The following is a 26475-nucleotide window of genomic DNA, read 5'->3' as shown; positions in this document are numbered from 1 at the left end:
CATCTTGCCTCCTTCAAAATTTGAATTACACTAAATTCTTCTCACATTCCTCTCTTCTGTTTTCACATCCTTCTCTCTCTCTCTCTCGATCTCCCTCATGCCCACAGCATTCTCACCGGAGCCTCCGCCCACCGGCGTTGGCCTCGGCTACGGAATCGCCATCGCCGTGAGTACTCTCGTCCTAATCTCTAGCATTATGCTTACTTCTTACATATGTATTCGTGTTAAAGCTAATGCTAGTAGCCGTGCCAGCGTCACTGACGATGATGCCATAAGTGGATCTAGCTCTGTTGAGCCGGCCGTTCTAGTTTTGGGCCTCAATGGATCCGTCGTGGAGTCGTATCCGAAGATTGTTTTGGGAGAGAGTTTGAGACTGCCGAAGCCCAATAACGGCCCATGTTCTATCTGTTTGTCTGAGTATCTACCTAAAGATCTGGTGCGATGTATTCCAGATTGTCATCACTGTTTCCATGCTGATTGTGTTGATGAATGGCTCAAGATGAATGCCACATGTCCTCTATGTAGAAGTTCTCCTGCCTCTTCTCGGGGTCCCACGTCTCTTACCACTCCTTTGTCTGAGTTGGTGCCTCTGGCCTTCCATGCCAGGTGAATTTTTTAGGTTTTTTTTTCTTTTTTTAAATTTATTCAAACATACGAAAAAGATATGTTATTACATTTTTTTAACAAAATTATCAAATCAGTTGTAGCCGTTGGATCATGATCTAATGGACAATGATCTTATCGCTATATTTGGTGTTAACAATTTTTAAATACAAGTTAGAAGGGTAGGGTTACGGGTTTGAGAATTCCCTAATATAATTATTTCGTTTATTTTGAAAAATTTTATAAATAAATTAATTCAATTGCGTTGCCGTTGAGAATACACTTTCAATGAAAGTGAACGATACGTCGGGTGTGGATGTTTAAAATTATCCGGTAACTTAATTAAATTGATATCTTAAATCAAAAAAACTAAACAAAAAAGAGTTATTTGAATCGATTTGGATATTGATAAAAAAATATAACAAAACTAATTTTTTGGTTTGTTTATTTTTTAAAATCAATTAATTGTGACTTTTTGAAATTTATTTTAAAATCACTTAACAAAAAATTTGGATTAAATAATTATTATCGTCGTTTGATTCAAAATTGACTTAATAATATCAAAATAACAAAATTAGCCTTTTACAATTTTATTTCACAAAAATGCACCTTTTTTCTCCTAACACTCGTATTTTTTTCTTAAAATTTCAATTAATTTCTACGAAAATTTTATTTCCATCCCAACAATATTCATCATACTTTACCTACAATTTTCATTATATTCAGTTTGACTTGATTGTAGCATTAGTGCACTAACATAGTTATTGAATCCTAATCTAGGGTCCATTGAGTTATAATTTAGCTTAGGCCGAAGGACTTATTTTCCTCTAAAGATTAGTATTTTTCCAAACACCCTCCACTTATTAATTTTTAGGATTAATATCAAAAATAGAATCGTTATTTAATAAAAATATTTTTAAAAACTAAAAATTTAATCAAAATTTTTCTTAAGTTTAAAAACTAATAATTCCTCTTCTTAAAGATTTAAAAAATCACCATTTTCTCCCTAAGGTCTCCATGGCAACTCTTTGATGATATTATCTTCTCCGATCGTTGGCATTTTCTCTCTCTCTCTCAGTCATCTCCTTACTAACTTTATCGTATTAAATTAATTTTGCTTTTAGTCTTTAGGCAAATATCTTTCACCCAAAATGTTTATAGTTAACTGCGGGTTCTAAAACTTATAAAATGGCAGGGGTGTCTAGTTGAAGGGATTAAAAATTACTCTAATAATCAATATTTTATTACTTATATTATTTTGTTTAGTTTATAAGTAATAAAAATTTTCGATAATTTTTTATTACTCATGATAATGTGATAGATAATATAAGAGGTAATATAATAACCATCTCCACCTTAGGTATGAAAAGATTATCAAAATAATCTTGATTTTGTTATAACATATCTTTTATTTATTAATTTTTAAGGTAAAAATAATTTTATTTTCAATTAATATAACAAATAACATAAAAAATATTTTTAAATAATTATACCTAAAAGTATTTAATTAAAATAATATACTAATATTCTTTTATTATTTTTAATCAAATACAATAATTATTTATACATATTTATTTTTACCAAATTTTATTAAACATAGTAATAACTGATATCCGATAATCTTTAAGATAATCTTTTAATTTTGAAAATAAAACATTTTCAAATCAAACTCCCGTAATGTCATATTGGTGATCCCAACAAAACTTTTTTTTTTTTTTCACTAATTCCTTTAATCTAATCTTGAGTGAAGATCTAAATTTAATTATGCATATTAGTTTGGGATTAATTTTTATTAATAAAACGCCCAATCACTTTTCCAGCCAAGGTTTGATACGTGACTTAAGATATTAATTTTAACAGTTAAAAGGTATTTATATTATTTTATTCAAATATTATAATAAGGGTATAATTAAGTATCTTGATTTTATCCTGAGGTCTAAAATATTATAATAACACCTTTATTAAATTGAACTGTGAATAATATTATAGAACATAAATGTTACTTTTTAAAATTTACTAAGGTTAAATAAATATATTCCCCTCTCTTGTTTTAAAAAAAAATATTATATTCACCTTCCATGTATTTTGAAAATATATTTGTAACCTAATAGTTTATAATATAACATTTAAATTTCTAATTTGTTTTTGGTTTTTTAACTTGTAGATATCATTTTTTAAAGAATTAATGAGCATAATGAAAATACTAAAATTAAAAAAAAAAACCCTTAAAATTTTTTTCAAAACCCCATAAAAATTTCTAGCAGCCTACAATTTTTAAAAACTATATTTTACCATCAAACATATGGTGATGTGGGATATTAAAAGTATTTATTTACCAATAGTGATATAATAATTATTATTAAAATTAAAATATTTAAAAATTATTTTAATAATCTATCTAATATTTGTCCAATAATAAAATATTTTAGTAATATTTTATTATAATTAGTATTGTGATAGACGATATAAAAATAATCTGATTATCAAGATAATTTTAATTTTATTATAATTATTTATTTACTTATTAATTTTTTAGGACAAAAATAACATTATTTTTAATTAATATAATATGTAGCCAAAACAATATTTTAGAGTAATTATACCTAAGAACATTTAAATAAAATAATATCTTAATATTTTTTTATTATCTCTAATCAAACACAATAATTATTTATATATACCAAAATTTATCAAACATAGTAATAATTTATACCAAACAATCTTTTAGAAAATCTATATTTAAGGTAATCTTTTATTTTTTTGTAATAAAACATTAATCAAACCAAAAGTACCGTAAAAATAAGAAAGTCGTTTCATCAAACTTTGAGTGGGAAATATAATTACGCTTATTTTAAATTAATAAAATTATATATATCTATATTTAATATACAAATGAGTGCATATTTCATATATGTCGTCATATGATTAGTTAATTTTAAATTAAATAAAAAATAATATTTAATTATATAATAACATATATAAATATATATGTATTTATATATCTAAATTGGTATGCATAACATTGCTTATTTTAAATTTTGAGTTGGTCTAGTCACCCAATTCAAGCTTATTGGAACATGCTAAGTTATTGGGCCAAATTTGGCCCAAGTCTCTCGCTCGGCAGTGTTGATAAACAAACAAAGTTTCAATTTTTTTATATGTGTTATTATATATATACATATATATTTATATCTAATTATATAAAATATATATTTTATAATTTGTAATAAAAAATATACAATTATAAAAATAATACAAATTAGTAAGTTTCAATTAGAGTTGCAATCGAGTGAAGTATCGATAGACTCAAATTTAACTCGTTTACGCTTATACAAGGCTCAAATTCGAGATAGGAATTGTTGACACAAGCTCGGATTGTGAAATTATAAATAAAATAAATTGTAATTTATGCATCAAAAGAACCTATCTAGTGTCTTACCAATTTTTTTTTTTAAAGCTTTGAATGTAAAAAATATCGAACGTTATTTTAAAAATAGTGTAAACTATATTTTCTTTATATTAAAATCTTAAAAATTATTTGAGTATTTTCAATAAATTTAAAATAAAGTATTTCTCTTTTTGTTATGTGAAGAAGACAATAAAGAAGTCTAAAAGGAAATAATAGACCCAGCTTAGTTTAAAGTTGGTCTCAATACAGTACTTACTGTCAAGCTTTGAATTTGAAAGTTGAAAGAAAAGCTTATGAATGATTAACATCGACACAATTTCAGAGAAGCTTAGTAGTAATGGAGTGGAAATGGAATCACGACTAGAAGAAAATGAAAACCCTACTTTTGAACCATTCCACTTTGATTTCACATTCATTTTTATTTCCATTTTGACCCAAAATTCTTCCACGACGCAACCCAGAAACCCAGTTTATTTGTTTGTTCGTGGTTTGTTTGTTACTTTTCCAATTCCAGAAGCGCAATCTTCCACAACCGCCAGACTTTACCATTGAGTTGGAATTCTACACTGCTCTTTCTCTCTGCTTTTTCTTGTAGTCCGGCCTTCAACTTCTTAGCACTTGCCAAATTTACTGAAGACTTTATTAATATATACCTCATCAAAGATTAATCAATTGATTTAGATGATGTGAAGAGGCTAAGTAAGTTTTTTTTTTTTTAATTAGATGTGAACGGCCACTTAGTCGGTTTTAATTATAATTATCAGTATTTTACGATACACGATACAATATGATACATATATAGAATAATATATATCATGAGATATATCAATCATTTAATTTTTTAAATTGTTTTCATGAAAATTCTTAAATTTAAGGGGGGAGGGGGGCACAAAATTTACTCTAATAATTTATCTTTTATTACTAATATTATTTTATTTAGTTGTGAGATAATACAAAATTTTAATAATTTTTTATTACTATAATGATGTAATAGATAATATAAAAAATAACTTGATTATCACCTTTATATTATATATTAAAAAAATATTAAAATAAGTCATTTAATTTTTAATTAATAAAGATTAACTTAGTAATTCATATTTTATTAGTTATATTATATTATTTTATTTATTAATAATAAAAAATATAATAATATCCTATCGGCAATGGGGACGTGACTTTTCCAATTCCAGAAGCGCAATCTTCCACAAACGACCACTCCAGGCTTTACGATTGAGTCGGAATTCTACACTGTTTTTTCTCTCTGCTTTGTCTTCTAGTCCGGCCTTCTACTTCTTAGCAATTGCCAAATTCATTGAAGACTTTATTAATATACCTCATAAAAGACTAATCAATTGATTTAGATTATTTGAGGAGGCTAAGTTATTATTTTTTGTTTTAGTAGATGTGAAAGGAACACTTAATTGGTTTTAATTATAGTTATTAGTATTTTATAATATATAATATAATATGGTACATATATAAAATAATACGTATTATGAAATATATCAAATTAATACGATATAATGGATATATCGTATGATATGATATATATATTACTAATACGAATTGATATATTTTTTATAGAAAATGATGGTATAACGGAAGTATAAATAAAAAATTTTAAATTTTCAAGAATGTTTGTGATTTTTTAAAAATTGATAACATATCAATTATTTATTTATATTATTTTATTTTTTAAAAATCATGTCATATGATATGATATAATGCTCGATATATAATATTAAAAATTAAAATTTTAATATATAATACGATACGCGATTCGCCTACCATGATTTTAATACTTGACCAAATGTATCTACTAACAATTTAATAATAGATCCATTTCACAACTATCATATCATTTTGAAGCCAATAAACTAGATACGTTCATTGCTTAGGGTGGGTTTGGTTGGAGGCATGAAAAGATTGTCTTAGTAATTTAACGTTTATCATTTACGTTATTTTATTTTATTGATAAATAATAGAAATTTTCAATAATTTTTTATTATTAATAGTAATATGATATGTAGTATAAAAAATAATTTTGTCATCTTTACTTTGAATATTAAAATTACTAAAGAAATGTTGAATTTGTTACTATTTTACCTTTATTTATTAATTTTTGTAAATAAAAATATCTTTATTTTCAATTCATATAACAAATTGCATAATATTTTGAAATAATTAAATTCAAATATATTTAAGTAAAATGATATTTTAATATTGTTTTAATATTTTTAATTAAAGACAATAATTATTTATACTTACTAAATTTTATCAAATATAGTTTTAATTTATATCTAGTAATCTTTCAAGAAATCTAACTTTATAATAATATTTTATTTTTAATAATAAAAAATTATCCAAACTAAACGGATCCGTAGGATTTAGTTTTTCTTTGGTCTAGTTTTACTAATAATCAATTTTTGATAAAAGTTTTAATGTTGTTTTATTAAATTTTAAATTGTTTCTACCATTAAGAAACAATCGGTGACAAAATTAAAATATTTTATTTTATTTTAAATCAATGATTTAACTTTTTAAATTGTTTCCATGAAAATTCTTAAATTAAAAGGGGGGGGGCGGGGTTTGTTTTAATATATAAAAAAATTATTCATATATTCTATATTTTATTATTATTATTTTATTTAGTTATAAGATAATAAAAAATTTCAATAATTTTTTATTATCATACTAATGTAATATATAATATAAAAAATAATTTGATTATCACCTCTATCTTAAATATTAAAAGATTACTAAAAAGGGTTGTTTGGTTCTAAGTTAATAAAGATTAACTTGATAATTCATCTTTTATTAGTTATATTACCGTGTTTAGTTTATCAGTAATAAAATATTATAGTAATATTCTATTATTAATAGTGATGTGACAAGTGATATAAGTGGTAATTTAATTATCATTTTTACCTTAAGTATTAAAATATTACTAAGATAATTTTGATTTTATTATAATTATATTCTTATTTATTAATTTTTTATGACAAAAATAATTTTATTTTCAATTAATATAATAAGTAATATAAAAATATATTTTAAAATAATTATATCAAACACATTTAAGTAAAATAATTTACTAGTAATCTTTTATTACCTCTAATCAAACACAATAATTATTTATACCTATCAAATTTTATCAAACATAATAATTATTTATACCCAGTATAATCTTTCAATTTTAGTAATAAAACATTATCCAAACCAAATGTCTTTAAGAATCTTGATTTTATTATAATTATATTTTTATTTATTAATTTTTTAAAACAAAAATAACTCCGATTTCAATTAATATAGCAAGTAACATAAAAAATATTTTAAAATAATTATATTCTTTTATTAATTTTAATTAAATACAATAATTATTTATATTTATCAAATTTTATTAAATATAATAATCATTTATACTTAGTAATCTTCTTAATAATATATTTTTTAAATAATATTTTAATTTTGATAATAAAATATTTTTTAAATCAAACACAGTATTTCTAAAATATAAATAATTATTTCTGGTCTTTAAACAAAATTTTGATATCTTAGAATGAATATCGATGAGATTCTTTTTTCTTTTTTCTCTCATTTTTTAATTTCGTGAAACATGCATGCAATAATAGAACATTCACATGTTTTGAAACCACTTTTGTCTTTAGAGACACCCTCCATCACTCAGTGTATCATGTGTCCTTTGTCTAGATTTGACATCTATTCAAAGATTATATGTATAATATTCAAATCGTATATTAAAATTTTAATTTTTTATATAATATATCAAATATCGTATCGTATAATATGATTTTTAAAAAATTAAATAATAAAAAAATCTAGTTGACATATCAATTTAAAAAATATCATAAATATCTTTAAAAATTTTAAAATTTTTATATACATTTATATTATATCATCATTTTTTTAAAAAATATATCAATTTATATTGATAATATATATTGTGTCACAAAATATATACCGTATTAATTCGATATAATTTATGATTTGTATTATTTTATACATATATCGTATCGTATTATAAAATACTGATAATTATGATCACACGAACTTTAATATTTAAATAAATTATTAACACAAGAAATGTCATATAATAATCTAAGACCTTATTTCTTTTTAATTCAATGTCCTGAAACCTTTTGTTCGAACTTGGAATCAAGTAACATGGTTCAAACTATCCAGAAAAGAAAAAGAAGAAAATAAATTATTTTTAAAATTAAACCGGTGATCTCATTGGTTTGTGATTCAATCAGTTTAATTTATTGTCAAATTATTATACGTTTCTTAAATAATATCCAAGTTTACCTTATTTTTGAAACATAAAATATATAAAATATAATTTTAAATATATTAATTAAATAATTAACACTTCGTTACATAAATAAGGTAAAGTTTTTTTTTAGTTATTAATTTTATGTAGTTTTTTTTTAGTTCAATGGATTTATCAAGTTTTACTGAATTTTAAATAAATCAATATTTATATATAGATAAGACCAGATTATGAAATTAAACCAGATTATAAGTTAGTTCACAGTTTAATTGTCAAATTAGTCAATCTAGTCTGATATTAAAAATAATACAAAATTCTATATAGATAAATTATATGTACATATTTTGTAGTATATGATATTTGTTGGATTATTGATATTTGTTGTAGGAATGAAATATAAGAAGTCACAAAGTGCATCAATCAAAAATCATCTAGAAAATCAAAGAAGAAAATGAAATAAACATGGAGGGTTCCACATTTGATCTATTGCCTTACGTTTTTTGAGTTTGACTGATGAATAATTTAAGCAGCCCACGACAGCTTCCAATTCCTTTTAACAGTGTTTTCGAAAAAATTGTTGAAAATATTGTCCACGCACAATGATCCCCAACAGTATAAATTTGTCGTGGGCGGCTGCTCTGTCTGTCTGCATCTTCCTGTTAGAAAATTGACCTTCATTTAATGCTAATGGGAGACCCTTTACTATTTACCTAACGGTTTCCACGCTCTTATCTTCTAATTTTTCAACTTTCCCAGAAACTTAGGTGCTGATTAATAACAAATTTTTATTTATTTCTTTATTATTTTGAATAAATAATATAATAATATAAGTGGCATTTGAAGTTTCAATATAATGTTAATAAACATAAATTTATATATGAATTATGTTTGTGTGTATAATTTTATCATTTATTATAATCCTTACAACAAGAAAATTAACTTTGAGGATATATTTAGTTTGAATAATTTTTTATTATTGTAAATAAAATATTATCGTAATAATGAATTATGTAAAAGATTATTAATTATTATATTTGGTAAAAATTGATAAATATATAATATAATATTTTAATTAAATGACTTGGTTATAAGTATGCTAACTATTTTATGTAAATTATTTTGCATAAACAAACATAAAATATTCAACCTTACAATCTTTAAGTATAGATTATAAAATATATAATTAAATATTAGGGGTTAGGAATATCTGAATCGTTATGGAAACTGAATTCATACACCTACTTAAATTACCTGTCGAGGTCACCTTTCAATGTGACTTGATTTTCTACTCCAAAAATCTCCCTCAATGATACTTTGAATTAGTAAACTATACTGCACATATATTGTATTAGGTTTTGAAATAAATATCTAACAAATATATAGTAGATTAATTGACCCCTCGTTAAGCTCCAATAAATCTCAAGACCTATATTTATATTATTCACTCAGATCATAATCTTTAAGTATATTAGATTTATCTTTATTGATAACTTATGTTCATCTAGAAACTGATATTGAACTATTTAATTATCCGATTTTATTAAACCAAACATAATTAATGTTAGGTCATATCAGAAAATGTCTAATATTTTTCATATTACTTATTACATTAATTAAAAATAAAAATATTTAATAAGAATATATAATTGTAATAAAATTAAGATTACATTAATAATATTATAATATCTAAAGTAAAAATGATAATTATATTAAAAATTTATCAAAATCATTAATTATCTAATAAATTAAATAAAATATTATTATTAATAAAAAATAAATTATCAGAGTATTTATTGAATTCCTGAATCAGAGAGCCATGCAATTGATCCAATGGGGCAGCTAAAAACATTGGCATAGAATAGACTTCACAATAGATTAAGATTACATTATGAACCAGAAGACCATCTTAGTAATGGTGCCAAGAATTTCTCCCTCAGGCGATCACAAAGATAATGGAAAAAAATTTACATACAGTAGTCAATAGTTCCAATGCTATATATAAATAATACTGATTTCGTGGGGCAGAGGGAAAATTCTCCTTTAAAATATTCACCGTTTATAGTTATCAATATTCTATAAAATACGATATATTATAATATAATATATTATAAAATACGAAATAATATAGTTATCAATTATATATAAAAATATAATTTATATATTTAAATTATATTCACCATTATAGTTATCAATAATCTATAAAATACGGTATATTATAATATAATATACTATAATAGTGTACATATTTTTTATATATAATTGAGTGTTAGGGAGAAATTCTTGGCACCATTAGTAATATAATATAATATAAAAAAATAATACGTATTATAAGATATATCGAATTAATATGATATAATAAATGTATTATATGATACAATATATTTTTCTGATACGAATCTATACAATTTTTTAAAGAAAATAATGATATAATAAAGATATATATAAAAAATTTTAAAATTTTTAAGGGTGTTTGTGATTATTTCAAAATAATGATATGTCAATTATAATTTTTTTATTATTTTATTTTTTATAAATTGTATTATACAATACAATGCCATACTTTATATGTCATACGAAAAATTAGGTTTTTGATATACGATGTAATATGCAATTTGACAACCATGATCATAATGGTAGACTTAGAACTTAAAATATCAATTCTAGTTCTTAATTTTGTCCGTATGAATGGCTATGGACTACGCATTATAATAACAATAAAACTATCGTATATTTTTTACATACAATTTGAATATATAAATGATATATTATTATATGATTGAATAATTTTGAATTAAAGATAAACTAACACTCAATCATATGATAATATATTATTTATATATCTAAATTATATATAAAAAATATGTACACATATCATAGATCTTATAATAAATATGCACCATCTCTCTTTAATAATTTCTTGTCTTCACATAAATAGTTGAAACCTTGGACACAAGTTATACAAATTTTGAACATATAAAAGATATATCATTATGTGATTAGATGATTTTGAATTAAAGATAAATTAATATCTAATCACATTATAATACATTATATATATATAAATTATATATAAAAAATATGTATACATAATATTATTTTTATGTAAATAACGAGGGCTATTTCAATTATTTAGTAGATTTACCATTGACATTGTTTTCAACAAACAGTAATGAGGGATTTTCCGTAATTAATTTTGCATGCGAAAAATAGTTTCCATAAAGGCTAAAGGATTGTTTCCCACCCAAGTTTTAATGTGAATACAAATACATATTTATAAGATTTGAAAAACCTAAATACTCATCAATGACCTAATTATCGTTAAAATTTTTTATTAAAGGTAAAAATAAAAATGTCACTTTATCAATAATATTAAAAAAATATAAAATTCATTAAGTTTTTCCCCTTAAGTTTTACAAACTAACAACTTCACTCATACCTAAACTTTTCTGACTTTTAGAAATCACATTCCCCCCCCCCCCCCCCCCCCCCCCCCCCACCCCCCCCAAACCACAGAAAAAAACTTAGGGTTTATTTTTTTCCCTCTTCAGCTATTGACGACGACACTTCAGCACCCTACATCCATTGGCAATGAAGGCAGCTGAGATGACCAAGCCTTTATCATCCAAAAGATGAATCATTTGATTCATCTCGACGACGATGAAGATGAGGTCTTTGTTGTCATCTATATCTAAACAATGTCTAGATTGTTTGGATCTAGATGATGACGAAGACCTCGTCTTCATCGTCAGCGAGACAAATCAAACGATTTATCTTTTAGATGACGAAGGGTTCATCATTGGCAAAGTAAAGGTGTTGTCATCATCGACGATGGAGGAAGAACCAGAGTCAATCGCCAAAAAAATGGAAGGGGGATTTTGAAACCCTAAGGGGGAAAAGTGAAATTTTCAAAACTTAATCTTGGAAAAAATTATTAATTTTCCAAATTAAATGGGGAAAATAATATAAAATTTTAGGGTTTAGTGGTAAAATGATGATTTTACCCTTATCTCTAACAAAAAAATTTAACGGTAGTTAGCTCATAAGTGAGTATTTGACTTTTTGAAACCCTATAAATGTGTATTTGTTTTTGTATTAAAACTTGGGTGGAAAATAGTCCTTTGGCCTTCCAAATTTTGTTTTTTAATATTTTACTAATAATATTAAAAAAATATAAATTTATTACATTTTTCTCTCCTAAGTTTTAAAAACTAACATTTCAGCGTTCCCAAAATTTTTTAACTTTAAAAAATCACATTCCCCCCTCCAAAAACTTAGAATTTTTTTCTTTTCCTCCGGCCACTTTCTCCGACGATTTGGAAAGGATGACAACAAAACCTTTTTGTCGATGAAGAGATTTGATCTTTTCATCAAAGACGAAGAGATCCGTTCTAGATTTATCTACGTGCGTTAACAAATAGTTTAGGGTAAAGAGTGAAGGTCGTCAACACCAGAGATGGTGGTCGGAGAGGTGAAGAAAAAATTTAGAAAGAAAATATGATTTTTGAAAGTTATAAAACTTTAGGTAAGGATGAAGTTGTTAGTTTTTAAAATTTAGGGAAGAAAATATAATGAATTTTATATTTTTTTAATATTACTGATAAAATAACGATTTTATCTCTGTTTCTAATTAAGAATTTTAAAGGCAATTACATCATTGGTGGGACTTTGAGTTTTTCAAACCCCATGGGTATGACTTTGGGAATACACCTAAACTTGGGTGGGAAATAATCCTTTGGCCTCTCTAATTAAACAAAGTAATAATTTATAACCAATAATATTTTAACAAATCTATCTTTATGACAATATTTTATTTTTAGTAATAAAACATTATCTGAACGGTTGAAAACATTTAAATATGTCAAAAATTAATTCTATAAATTTTGTAAATATAAATTCATGTACCTAACTTCAAGTTTGTGATGAATCCTTTTGAATACGATACGAAGTATTAATGTGAGTCATTTCCACAAACCATCCTAGATATTTCAATTAAAAAATATTTATTTGTATTTAAATATTTTTCTGATAAAATAATATTATACATCTAATTTCATAGTTAATGAATTTACCCGTTAAAACAACATAATTTTTTTTTTATTGTTATTTAGACTGATACGGCAATACAACAAGCCACAAATACATCATCATAAAAATAGAGTTTAACAATAACACTTATTAATGTCTTCTTATGTACTCTGAAATTTCTTGAAGAAGACGAGAAGTTTGGGCACCCGTTTGGGGGTCCGTATCCACCGCCATTTTATTTAAATAAAAGCTGTGGCCCATCCCATCATTCATCTTCAACTCGATGTCTTTTCCTGCCTTTTTCATGGCCTCATAAAACTCCATTTCCGTGTCTTTCAACAAGTCATTCTTCGCCACCCACAGTAGATACGGCGGCAGTTTCAGCCCCTCCAACGGCGGCGCATCTGCCCCCATTGGACATGTCAAGGGATGATCCTTAGTGCTGTTTAACGGCAACGCCAGTTTTATAAACTTGTCCACCATCTCAAGCGTTAACATAGGTGACTGGGGCTGCTCCAACTCCGACCTGCTCCGTTTAGCCCGGAGAAAACCCGGGTGGATCGGGATCGCACCTGCTAATTTTAACGGACCCGTGTCGGGCAGCAATTTCCCCGCACGTGCTGCCACGTCATGCACTATGTTTGCTCCCGCGCTGTCTCCAATGAGAAACACTCGGCTGAAGTCTCCGCTTTCGTTGAGCCAGGGCTCGTGTTTGCGGCCCTCAGCCAGGGACTGAAGCCAGAGGAGGGCTTCGAAGCCGTCGTCGCAGGCGGCCGGGAGGCGGTGCTCCGGAGCCAGGCGGAGATAGACGGACACTATGATCGCCGGGACGGATTTCGCAAGTTTAGTATAAAAATTATAGTACATAGACCAACTGGCTTCACTTATGCAAAATCCACCGCCATGAAAATGAAGCACAATTGGGAGCTTGGTTTGGTTTTCTAGTGCTTCTTCGGGTTTATATATTCTGACGCGGTGGCCGGAAGTGGGGTTGATGGTCACATCGCCGGTGGCGACGCCGTCCTCGAACTGGGAGTTGGTGGGCACCGGTTCCGTCATGAACTTGATCTCTGGAGGGCCGGACCAGGTGCGGTCAACGGAACCGTCTTCGAAGACTCTCAGCCAGCCGGAGACTTCTTCAACGATTTTGAGCTCGCGAACCATGGTGGAAGAAGAGAAATGTGTTAAATTGAGTGGATTTGAGCATTGAGTGAGGAGACTTAGACGGTATTTATAGAGGAGCTCGAACGGAAAAATCGATTATTAGTATTATTATTATTATTAAGAATTTTTATTTTTTATGTCTAATTTAAATATATAAATATTATATTATTATATAATTAAATATTATTTTTTTATATATATTTTATATATTTAAATTATATATCTATACATAATTTTATTAAAAAATTAATAATTTTTCTTGTTATTAAATAAATCATCTATTTTATATAATTTTTTATGAAATGGTTGTAAATTTAAAATGCAAATGAGGATAAAAAAAATTAATTAACATTTAGTAAGGTAAAAAATGTAATTTAATAGTTTTTAAAGAATTATTTATAATTGGAATGAAATTAAAATTTTAAAATACCGATATAAGAGAATAATAAAACAAGTACAAGGCCAGTCAGTAATTTATTTTTTAAAATATTAGTTTAATCTATTTTCTGTATAAATAAATATCTAATAATGTGTTTTTATCCCTCTTCGTTGTATTTTAAAATTTTTTAATTTTTCATTAATTTTTTTTAATTATAATATTATGTGAGGCTTTAAAAATTATGGTTTACTATTTCTCCCTTTGTTATTATTTGGGCTTAAAAAGGGAAATTTCAAGGAATTTAACATTCAAGTTCAATCGACCTTCGATCAATCGACCTTCGAGGACGGAAAGGAAATAAAAAAAGATTCAATTATATGGGGTGGGGCTCCCTCAATTATTTTGATTATTTTATGTTATTTTTTGAAAATCTAACCCATGTAATTTTCAAAGCCTTTCTGATGAAGATTCCTTTAATTTACCACTATAATCAAAAATAAAATAATAAAAAATTACTGTTAATTTTTCACACGAGAGATAAAGGGGGAACTAAATTCTAGATGTGGTTTCTCAATAAAGTAAGGAATGCATTGTCAATGTGTTTGATTTGGTGTTGATTTTAGATAGATATCTCAACACTATTTGTGGTGACAAATACTTTTTCATATAGACCATGTATTTTTTTTACCTAATTGCAAGGCTAATATACACATCTAATGTAAAAGTACAAAGGCAATAAAAGAGTTGTACTAAACCCCCGAACTTGAAATTCAACGTATACGTCGAATGCCTCTCAAAATTCAATGTATATGTTGAACTTTAATTTTTAGGCCAAAATCGGCCAACCTTTCCTGATATCCAAGCAAATTTACTTAATCTAATAGAAATACACTCTAAACTGAATGAGTCCCAAAAAAATTCATAACCCTAATCACCTAAATAATAATAAAATTCGTAACTTTCATTCTTAAACTGAGAACACTAACTTTTGACCATAAACCCAAAACAATCGATATTAACATAATATTTTATCATAAATATGTATTATAAATCAAATAAAGAGTCACAACCAACCTTTTTTCTTACGCTAAAATGTGATTCAAAATTTCAAAAACAAGCTTAACAACCAAGGTAAAGAAAATTGATGGTAATGAAGATTGATGGTGGAGGAAAATGACCTTGAAGATGAAGGAGATGGACAAGAAACAAACCTTATAGGGTTTGTCATTTTCATCAATCTAAATATTGTTGGTTATATTAGTTTAGTCCTTAAAATTTTCACTAATTTTAATTAATTACCTAAATAAAAATAATGAAAACGTGATTAATATCACTTCTAGGGTTCATTATAATTACATATTTTTTTGTTTGCGAAATTGACAAGTTAGTTCTTTGATTATGGAATTATTAAACCTTCTCTTTTGCCTTATTATTATTTTTTAAATAATTAATTAGATAATTTCACAAGCGTGACAACTCTTTTGCCTTAGTTTAGTTGACTTTTGATTGTTTTTTAAGTAAAAAACATTATTGTCTTAAGAAATAGGTTTTTTTAATTTTAAAGAAGAAAATAATCTGAAAATTATATTGAATTCATAAAAAAATAAATTAAGCGAAGCAAAAATCTTGACACAATTAGAAAAGATAATAGACGACTTACTATTATGCAGGTATTAAAAAAAAAAAACAAAGGAGCAATATGAAATCAACCCTTTAAACAAAGCTAGATTCATCAAACAACAAAGATTTGGACACTAGTGACCAATGATCGAGTAATTTCAAATTTGAATTAGATATTTTAACAATTATTAAATAATAGTCTCAATCGAATCTCACACTACAAAACCTTCATAAAAGTCACTTTGCAAAGACGTTAACTTCCTTATAAATGTAATACCATTAATATAGGATTAAATTCATCCATTTAAATTAAAAATTCATGGGTTAAGCTCCAAAAGGGAGAGAGAATTCAAGAGAAGCATCTTTCCTGACAAAATTTGTATATAAAAAAAGGAGGAAAGAGAGACAACAAGGGGGAGGACAATTGCATTATTCTTGTGCTACATTACAAACTATTGAAAATATCATGGATAGACACATTCCATTGTTATACCTAACCATATAAATAACCTTGTGTCATACTTCTTCCTCTACTATTTATTCATTCAATTCACCTCTACATTAATTTTCAAACAACCATAGCAGATTTACATGAACTTTTTCAGACTTTAATTGTTACTATCATAGTCTATCTTACGTAAAACTCTAAATTGTAAACATTAATTGTTGGTGAAAAATCACATTAACACCTGCCGTAGTTTAAGATATTTGTTAGAATTTGTATTCTTTTTTTAGGTTTTAACTATTCTAAAAATTTGTATCCTTTAAGTAATTTTATTGATTTTTTATGTTATGGTATTTTGTTTTAAACTTTAGATATTTTTCTTAAATCTATATAAACTTATTTTTGGAGTAACTTGGTCATTAAATAAGTTAAAAATACAAATCGGTAAAAACCAAAGATAATTTTATAATTTATATAACTAATTGATAAATACAAATCAATTTTGCACACTATAACGAAAGTAATTCGAACAAATCCATTATTTTTATAGGGCAAATGACATAATGTGGAAAAAAAAATAGAACTATAAAAAAATTTATGTTTTCTGTATTTGCTCATTTTTAGTAATCCATCAGATCTTTTAACAAGTTTATATTTTCAGCTTCAAGAATTTATATTAAGAAACTAGCTATTTTTAAATGGTTTTGGACTTTGTAAAAATTATAATATGAATAGCAAGATAAATAAAAAGCCGAAAAAAAATTAGTAAACTGAAAAAAAAAAAGGAAAATAGGAAACGTGTTACAAGTAGAGCCAAGTTGTCTCTTTCAAGAATTGAACACTGAAGCACGTTTATTGAAGCAGCCGTGGGAACCACTTTCCACTTCAACGAAATTTGGTGGAAGCTACTTACCCAAAATTTTGATGAAATAAAATGAAACCTGGGTTTGTATTAAATTGAAAGGCCAAAGGATTATTCCCCACCAAAGTTTTAGTTCAATCATAAAGCATATCTATAATAATTAAAAAACTTAAACACCCATTAATAAACAAACTATTACTGAAATTTTTTATTAGAAGTAAGAATAAAATCATTATTTTATTAGTAAATCCTAAAATTTTAAAAATTTATATGAATTATCTTTTTCAGTTTATAAAACTAACAATTTTTGCCTCATAATTAAACCTCAAAAAATTGCATTTCCCCCTCCTTTCTTCTTCTCCTGTGATGAAGCTCCTCTGGCTGACTTCCACTTCCCACCAATATTCTTCGGCAACATTGCTCCTTCTCTGGAGATGAAGCTCTCTCTCCTGTTGACTTGTTTGATGAATCAATCTACACCCATTCATTTTTGATTCGATCAACAACGAAGTATTGTGAGAGCAAAGGTCGACAATTTCAAATGAGAGACAAAGAAGATGATTTGGTCGACGACGAAGACAAATAAGTTTGATTCGATTGATGATGAAGGAATGAGAGAAAGCAAAGATGAATGGGTATGAATTGATTCATTGAACGAGTGTGGTTGCTCTTCGATCGGAGAAGGAATTTCATCACTGAGGAAGATTTGTGGGAAGAGGAAGTCAGTCGAAGAGGAGCTTCATTGCCAGAGAAGAAGAAAAGAGAAATCCTAAGGTAGAAATATAGTTTTTTAAAGTTTAATTACGAGAGAAATTATTAGTTTTCTAAACTAAAAAATAAATGTTATAAATTTTTTGAATTTTAGGGTTAGTGATAAAATAACGATTTTACTTTTATCTTTAATAAAAAAATTTAATAATAATTAACTCATAAATAAGTATTTAAGTTTTTAATTACCAAATCTATATTTTTTAGATTTAACTAAAAGTTTTGTGGAAAATAGTCCTTCGGCCTTAATATAGAAAGTTGGCCACAATTTGCCATTTCTGTCATTCAAAACTTGGACCACAGACACCATTATTGCTTTGCCCCAAATTCAGAGTTTGTTCTTATCAAAATGCTAATTATTTCTATGACATCATTCAAATTAAATTCCTTAATAAATAATAATCCAATAAATTTATCATATTGAATTTCTTATATATGATTATCCGTAATCACATCATTTATGAATCATGAATTCTACACATCAAGAACTTCTTGATGTCTCATTCCTTGATTTTGTTTCATTATAGGGATGATAATTTGGATCCGACTTTAGGGGTTCCGACCCTTCCTGACCCTAACGGGGAGGAAATTCCCCGATAAAAACGGAGAAAGGGGCGGGGATGGGGATGAAAAAAATCCCTGTAATTAGGGACAGGGATACATGTGTCCCCGCCCCGCCCCTCCCCTACCCGCCCCGCCCCACCCCCTAAACCTAATAAATTAATATAATAATTTCTAAACTATTAAGTTTTAGAAATTTTTACATTATGATTTATTAAAACTATAACTTTAATTTTACTAATTTTTGAATTATCAATTATTAGTTTTTACTAATTTCTAAACTATTAATCTAATAGTTTAAAAAAACCCCAGAATTTCATTATCATAAAATACAAATGCACCAAATTAATTTTATTTCAACTTCAAAACTTAGTTAGTCAGTTCACCAGGTTTTACACACAAAAAATAATAAATTATAAACTTGATAAAATCAATTTAAGTGAATGAAAAATGTTAAATTTAATGTTATTATAAAATTACCCTAAATCACATACATGAAGAGCTACTAATGAAGAGATTGATTATTGCATATTGTTAGATTTTATGAAAACTTTATATTTGAACTAAAATAACAAATAATATTTTATAGCTCTTGTAGCAAGTGATATTTTGGGAAAATATGATTTATTTTATTTATTGAAATATATAAAAGAATTAAAATTTATATTTATGGGTATGGAGAGGGGATTTTTCCCCGCGGGGATGGGGAGGGGATTTTTCCTCACGGGGATGGGGCAGGGATGGAGAGGGGATTTTTCCCCGCGGGGACGGGGAGGGGATGGGGAGAGGATTTTCCTTCGCGGGGAGGGGACGGGGATTATTTTTTATCCCCGCAACGGGGACGGGGCGGGGATGGGGATTGATATCCCCTCCCCGCCCCTCCCCATTGCCATCCCTATTTCATTATTTACTTTCTAATTATTTTTAAAAAATTATTTTACAAAATAACGAAGAGAAGTGAGACAGTAACTCAATAAATAATAACAAACATAATAAGTAACCAAAAACGATGTATTATAAAAGTTTATTTTCTTTTATAATTAATTATAAAAAAAAAACTAAAAATAAAGATTTTTCTGTATAAAACACTTTCATATTAGTTTATTATAAGGAAAAACAATAACTATCTTTTTTCATGAATTAATTTTCTTAATTTTACTTATAAATAAAAAACATAAAATTCACACTTAGTTTTTGTCACATGGTATCATTTATATCCTTAACTACCCAATCATATTCATATTAATATTTATCGTAAGTCTATTGTGTCATCAATATCCTCAGTGACTTGATTGTATTCATATTCGTATTTATCGTAAGTCTATAGGCTCTTAATCATTTATATTCATATTCGTATATGTTCGCTGATTTTTTATTGTATGTATATTTATAATAAGTCTGTAAATCTTTCATAATAATTATATTTATATTAGTTCGCAAACCTTTCAACGATGACTTTAAGAAACAACCTAAAAGTTCATAGACACTTTCTTGGTGAGCTCGACCATGCAAGGATAATAATCAAATCTTAAAATATCAAAGTTGTGAGAGAATTTTATAGTGTCGTAAGATTTGAATTGTTTTGAGTTGTGTTGGGATGTTGAGTGAACCTGAGCTCTTTTCTATAGTAGAATTTTGTAACAAAAAGTTCTAAGAATTTTAATGTACTTTTGTTCAAAATTTGTAAATTATAATTTTATTTCCATATTAAGTTATGTACAGCAGCTGAGGCTGCTTATTGCCGTAAGATTGATTGCTGGATCAATTAGATGCTCTGCTTCCCCGTTCCGAGGTTACTGCTGATATGCTCAGGTGGTCTCCTGCTTCATGTCTTGGCTGGGGAATCATGCTCTCTGCTGCTAGATATCTCTGTATTCCCTGCTGGAACAGATTGTATTTGCCTGGTTGATGCTGTTCCGCCAACCTGTTACTGGCAGATGCAAGTTACTGCTTTGGTTGTGGAAGGATGTGTTGTTCTGTTTCTGTGGGGTGATAGCTTATTGGATGTATGATCGCTGAGTTTTCTTTTCTGCTGCTGCTTCCTTTGGGCGGTTGTTGGGTTGGCTTGTCTCTTAGTTTCCTGCATTGCTTCAGCTGGCTTGCTGTGCTTTTCTTGGTCTTGGGTTAGGTCGAGGGTGTCTTGTGTTGCTTTGTATAGTGTTATTGTTGCTATCTTGTCTCTTATCTTGCTCTGGGAGAGATAGTAAGACAAGATGAGCTTAGACTATTTTGTTGTTTTTTCTTTTCTTTTATTTATACATTTATTACAAAAAAAACAAAAAATACGTGAGTCGTAACCCTTAGTAGAAATTCACAAGAAATTTGGCATTCTTTATAAATATCTTTAGCAGAATCTCACTGTCGTACGCATCCCAAACGTATCTGGTCGGACACCCTTCCTAGGTGTCTTTTATACCCTTATGTCGGAATAGACATCCATCTTAGATACCTCTTACATCCATTTTAGATACCTCTTACATCCATGCATATCAGATTGGACATCCATCTCAAGTGTCTCCTACATCCATAATCGGGGATAGATACTTATCTCAGGTGTTGCTTACCTCCTTTATGGAATGGTTTGAAGGGATGCTCATATCAGAAGTCGCTTACAACATCATTGCCTATTGAGTTAATTTCACTTCCACTACTAGGGATCGAAATACCTCATCAATTTGCCCATGTATTCTTAAAATCAGGGCATCTTATCAATTGACCTGTAACATGACTTGTAACTATCTATGTACATAACTATGACTACGTTTTCAAATCCGATCCTTTATAGACCCTTACGGTCACTTAACCTGTTCCCATGCTTGTAAATAAGGTGAAAATTACTTTCTAAGGTTTTGACATGAGCATGACACGTTCAGGCATGGGTGTGCCAAAGATTCGCAATGCACAAGTGTGCACTTGACTTGCACTGTCGAGCACCCTGAGCACACAGGTGCCACAAGCGACTCGAGTGCACCATACACTGTGTAGGTGTGCACGTTGCATGCCTGACAGTTGAGTGCATGTCCAACAACTATGCACTTGCCTAACGTAGGCACTGCATACCGGTAGCTAAATGCATGCTCGATGTGCGCACTGCATGTCTGGCACTCGTGTGCATGCCTGGCATTTGTGTGCCTTAGGCCTGGCCCTTCACAATGCCGGTGGCAGCCCAGCGAAGGCACAGTCACACACGTCCCATGCACGGGTGTGCCTAGTGTTTGCCACATCATGCTCTTGTTGACTTTTGGTTTGGACCAAACCCAATTACAATTTATAAGGTTTTACGCATACGACATAATCCTAGAAAACAATTATCCCAATCCAAAATCAATTTAACAAACTTTCATGGCATAAGATTAAATCAAAAACACCTAAGCAACAAACGACAACCCAAATCATGATTTATACATATAATTCCCAAAATATAATATAAAATCAAAGAGAGGGTGGAGAATGTCTACCTCTCCTTTGAATAAGCACAAGTCTTCACATGGCTATAGATTTCCAATGATCTCCTTCCCTTCACGGCGCTTGAAACTCTCTACTCTCTCCATGGTTTGCTCTATGTGTGTTGTATATTATGAAAAAGTCTTAGGTTTTTTTCTTTAGAGCACGACTAACCTCTTAAATCAAGCGTTGAGATCGTGCAAGGCCAACCCATGCTTATCCAAACGCTCAAATCATGGGATTACAATTTCAATTCCCATAATCATTGAGCATAAAGACCATAATGCCCCTTTAAGCTCACTTGGGTGTATACAATCTCTGTTTTAGTTATATATATAACTTAGAAAATTTAAAAAAATATAGTTTTAATTATACGTATGAAACAGTTACACTTATATTAAATTTATTCTGTTTCAAACGAGAAACAAATTAATAAACACTACCTAAATATAACACTAATATAAATTAATAAAACTACAGTTTTTGACTCTTAGTGGGCATTGGGCTTCAATAACGACAGATAACTTAATGGGCAAAATTTTTAAGTCAGACCCATCCGAAATCTGAATTCTGTTTAGTAGTTTTTTTTCTCTTTTTATCATATAAATTGCCTTCCTAATTTAGCAGTTTTCGTTCCCGCTGTCTTCCAATACCCAACAAATAGCCGTGAAAATTATGTCAAGTCAACTAACAACCATGAAAATTATGTCAAAATTTAGAACTAATGAACCTTAATTAAGCAAATTGTTTAACAAACACATTGTAACCACAAATTCTTAGAGAACGGAGTTTGAAAGGAGGGAAAGAGAACCTTATAAATAGAGATAATCTTTTGTGAAATTATATCGTGCATTCAAGGCAAAAGCAGGGCCACTATACAATGGCCTCGCTTTGCAGAATCATTTGTTTCCTTCAACTATTGCTCGTTTTAGGGTATGCAGAAAAACCTTATAATGACCCTCTTGGGTTAACTGATTTTAATGGAAAATGGGAGCTGGTATCTGAAAACTCCGGCGTCTCAGCCATGCATGCTATCTTGCTTCCGAAACTCAACAAGGTTTTGATGTATGATGCTACTGTTTGGAGAATATCAAAGATTCCATTGCCTCCTGAGAAAATGCCTTGTCGTATTGCAAATGAGGCCACCGGCGAACTAGACTGCTGGTGCCATTCAGTCTTGTTCGATTATCAAACATCAAACTTGACAGCACTCAAGGTACTTCAATGAATAATCATAATTGTTATCTTTTTTTTATTGTTTCATTATTTTTGTTAATAATGTAAATTCATGGGTGACAGATTGAGCACGACACATGGTGCTCCTCAGGAGGCCTCACAGTGGACGGAAACTTGGTTAGCACTGGAGGCAATGGAAAAGGAGCCAACACTGTCAGGTATCTCTCCACCTGTGAAAATTGTGATTGGAGAGAATACCCAGTTTCACTTGCGGATCCTAGATGGTAAATATCTATACTTCATAATTGATTTGAGTAATATTATATGTATTTGTATTAAGTATACAAATATATATATATTTATATATGTTATCACGTGATTAAGTATCATTTTATCGGTAATTCAAAATCACTTAATCATCTAATGATATGCATAAGTGTATATTTATTTGTATTCTCAAAACTGATACACATAATTTTACTGAAATGATTTTTTCATTATTTAAACTCTTTGATTTGATTGGAAATAAATTTTCTTTGAACAACGTAGGTATTCAACTCAAGTAACCTTGCCTGATGGTGGGTTCATGGTGTTTGGAGGGCGTGGCGCATTTACTTATGAATATATTCCACCAGAAGGACAAACCAATAAGATGGCCACCTTCCTCCCATTGCTTCAACAAACTAACGATCAATTAAATGTTCAACCGCCGTTTATCCTGGAGAATAATTTATACCCTTTTGTCCACCTTTCCCCCGATGGAAATCTCTTCATTTTCTCCAACAATCGTTCAATATTGCTAGACCCTAAAACGAACAAAGTTGTTCGAGAGTTCCCAGTTCTCCCCGGTGGCTCCCGAAATTACCCAGCATCAGGAATGTCTGTTCTTCTTCCATTAAGACTTAAACTTGGCAAATCGAAGCAAATCAATGCTGAAGTCTTAGTTTGTGGCGGTGCAGCTTGGGATTCATTTTATTATGCAGAGACTCAGAAGAAATTCTTGCCTGCATTAGATGATTGCGGAAGAATACAAATCACAAAGCCCAATTCAATTTGGAAGGTGGAAAAAATGCCATCACCACGTGTGATGGGCGACATGATGATTCTTCCAAACGCAGATGTGATAATTCTTAATGGTGCAAAAACTGGTACTTCAGCTTGGAATGATGCAGAGGACCCCAATTTGAATCCAGTTTTATACATGCCTAAAGGATTAAGAGGCCTAAGATTTAAAGAGCTAGCCCCTTCAACCATTCCAAGAATGTACCATTCATCAGCAGTGATGTTGCCTGATGGAAAAGTTCTTGTAGCCGGCAGCAACACTCACGATGGTTATGATTTTACTGCCAAGTACCCAACGGAGCTTAGGGTTGAGAAATTCTCCCCACCATACTTGGCTTCAGCATTAGCCGGACTAAGGCCAGAAATATTGGAAGAGCAATCAGAGAAGGTCTTAAGCTACGACAAACAATTCACCATCAAGATTAGGTCGAATGAGCCTGTGCTAATCAAAGATGAAGTTAAAGTTACAATGTATGCACCAGCTTTCACAACGCACGGTATCTCTATGAATCAAAGGCTGCTTATTTTGGGCTTGTTGGATGTGGTTAGCGATGGCTTGACGCCAAATGTTCATAATGTTATAGCTAAAGCACCTATGTCTGGTGCAGTTGCTCCTCCGGGGTACTACCTTCTTTCTGTTGTTTATAAGGGAGTTCCAAGCGCCGCCATTTGGGTTCAGATCAAGTAGATTCCTGTACTTGCTGGTGTAATTATGCAAATGTAATCATAAAAGAAAAATAATAAAAGAAAAAAAACTTATAATAAATTTTCACTTTATTATTTCATGCTTATTTTTATTATATTTTTATCAAATAATATTTGATAGTATTCTTAAAAGATTGAAAGTGTTATGTTGATGCTGAGGATGTAGGTGTCAAGGTTACTTGAGCATGAGGAAGGTCGGTTGGATCATATTGCAACCAAATGTGTTGTATTTTTTCAAATGCCCATCACAAATTACATAAGAGGAAAACGATATATAGTATGAGATATATCGAATTAATGCGATACAATAAATGTATCATACGATACGATATATTTTTACTGATACGGGTCAATACACTTTTTTAGAGAAAATGATAATGTAATAAAAATGTATATAAGAATTTGAAATTTTTAAAAGTGTTTGTGATATTTTTAAAAATGATGATGTATTAATTATAATTTTTATTATTTTATTAATATTTTATTGTTTTATTTTTTTAAGTTATATAATATGATACAATACAATACTTTATACATGATACAAAAAATTAGATTTTCAATACATAATACAATACACAATTCCACTATCGTGATCCACTTTTTATATTGGAAGTAGATGACCAAAAAAGTTTAGATAAATATATACTTACTAGTAACGAAGAGACATTCGTTATAACATGCCCCTGTCAGAGTTATCATCTTCAAAAGGAATTCATCATTTTATGAAAAGGTAGGAGGCCATGGTTGGTGAGAAGAACAAGCAATTAATGGCAGGCTTGTTAATCTTTCAATTATATATTAATTTTTAACATATAACTTTATTAATGAAATTACGTCTAGGGGACCTCTTTGCAAATATCTCATTTGATTTGGAATAGCCAATGGAGAATTAATTGTTTTTATTATTGTGACAAAATATAATTGGGTCAGTTGCCGCATGTATATGATAAGAGTTCAA

At 28.5% G+C, this 26475-nt stretch overlaps 3 protein-coding genes across 3 annotated transcripts; 2 read left to right on the top strand and 1 right to left on the bottom strand.

Annotated features, from left to right (window-relative positions):
- LOC123193766 (putative RING-H2 finger protein ATL69) lies at positions 1 to 747 on the top strand. The gene has a single exon (XM_044606854.1). The coding sequence runs from the start codon at positions 98 to 100 to the stop codon at positions 608 to 610; it is 513 nt and encodes a 170-aa protein (XP_044462789.1). The 5' UTR covers positions 1 to 97; the 3' UTR covers positions 611 to 747.
- Positions 748 to 13378: 12631 nt separating this feature from the next.
- Positions 13379 to 14552, bottom strand: LOC123230315 (probable carboxylesterase 17). The gene has a single exon (XM_044656487.1). The coding sequence runs from the start codon at positions 14493 to 14495 to the stop codon at positions 13482 to 13484; it is 1014 nt and encodes a 337-aa protein (XP_044512422.1). The 5' UTR covers positions 14496 to 14552; the 3' UTR covers positions 13379 to 13481.
- An 8881-nt stretch (positions 14553 to 23433) lies between these two features.
- On the top strand, positions 23434 to 25578 carry LOC123192768 (aldehyde oxidase GLOX1-like). The gene is made up of 3 exons (XM_044605417.1): positions 23434 to 23790; positions 23874 to 24034; positions 24300 to 25578. Exons 1-3 carry the CDS (start codon positions 23455 to 23457, stop codon positions 25498 to 25500), a joined length of 1698 nt encoding a protein of 565 aa, XP_044461352.1. The 5' UTR covers positions 23434 to 23454; the 3' UTR covers positions 25501 to 25578.
- The last annotated feature ends 897 nt before the right edge of the window (positions 25579 to 26475 follow it).

Source organism: Mangifera indica, chromosome 12 (assembly GCF_011075055.1).
Source record: "Mangifera indica cultivar Alphonso chromosome 12, CATAS_Mindica_2.1, whole genome shotgun sequence".
Taxonomy (NCBI): domain Eukaryota; kingdom Viridiplantae; phylum Streptophyta; class Magnoliopsida; order Sapindales; family Anacardiaceae; genus Mangifera; species Mangifera indica.
The sequence above is the reverse complement of the archived record's forward strand: the minus strand, read 5'-3'. Positions and strand labels throughout refer to the sequence as shown.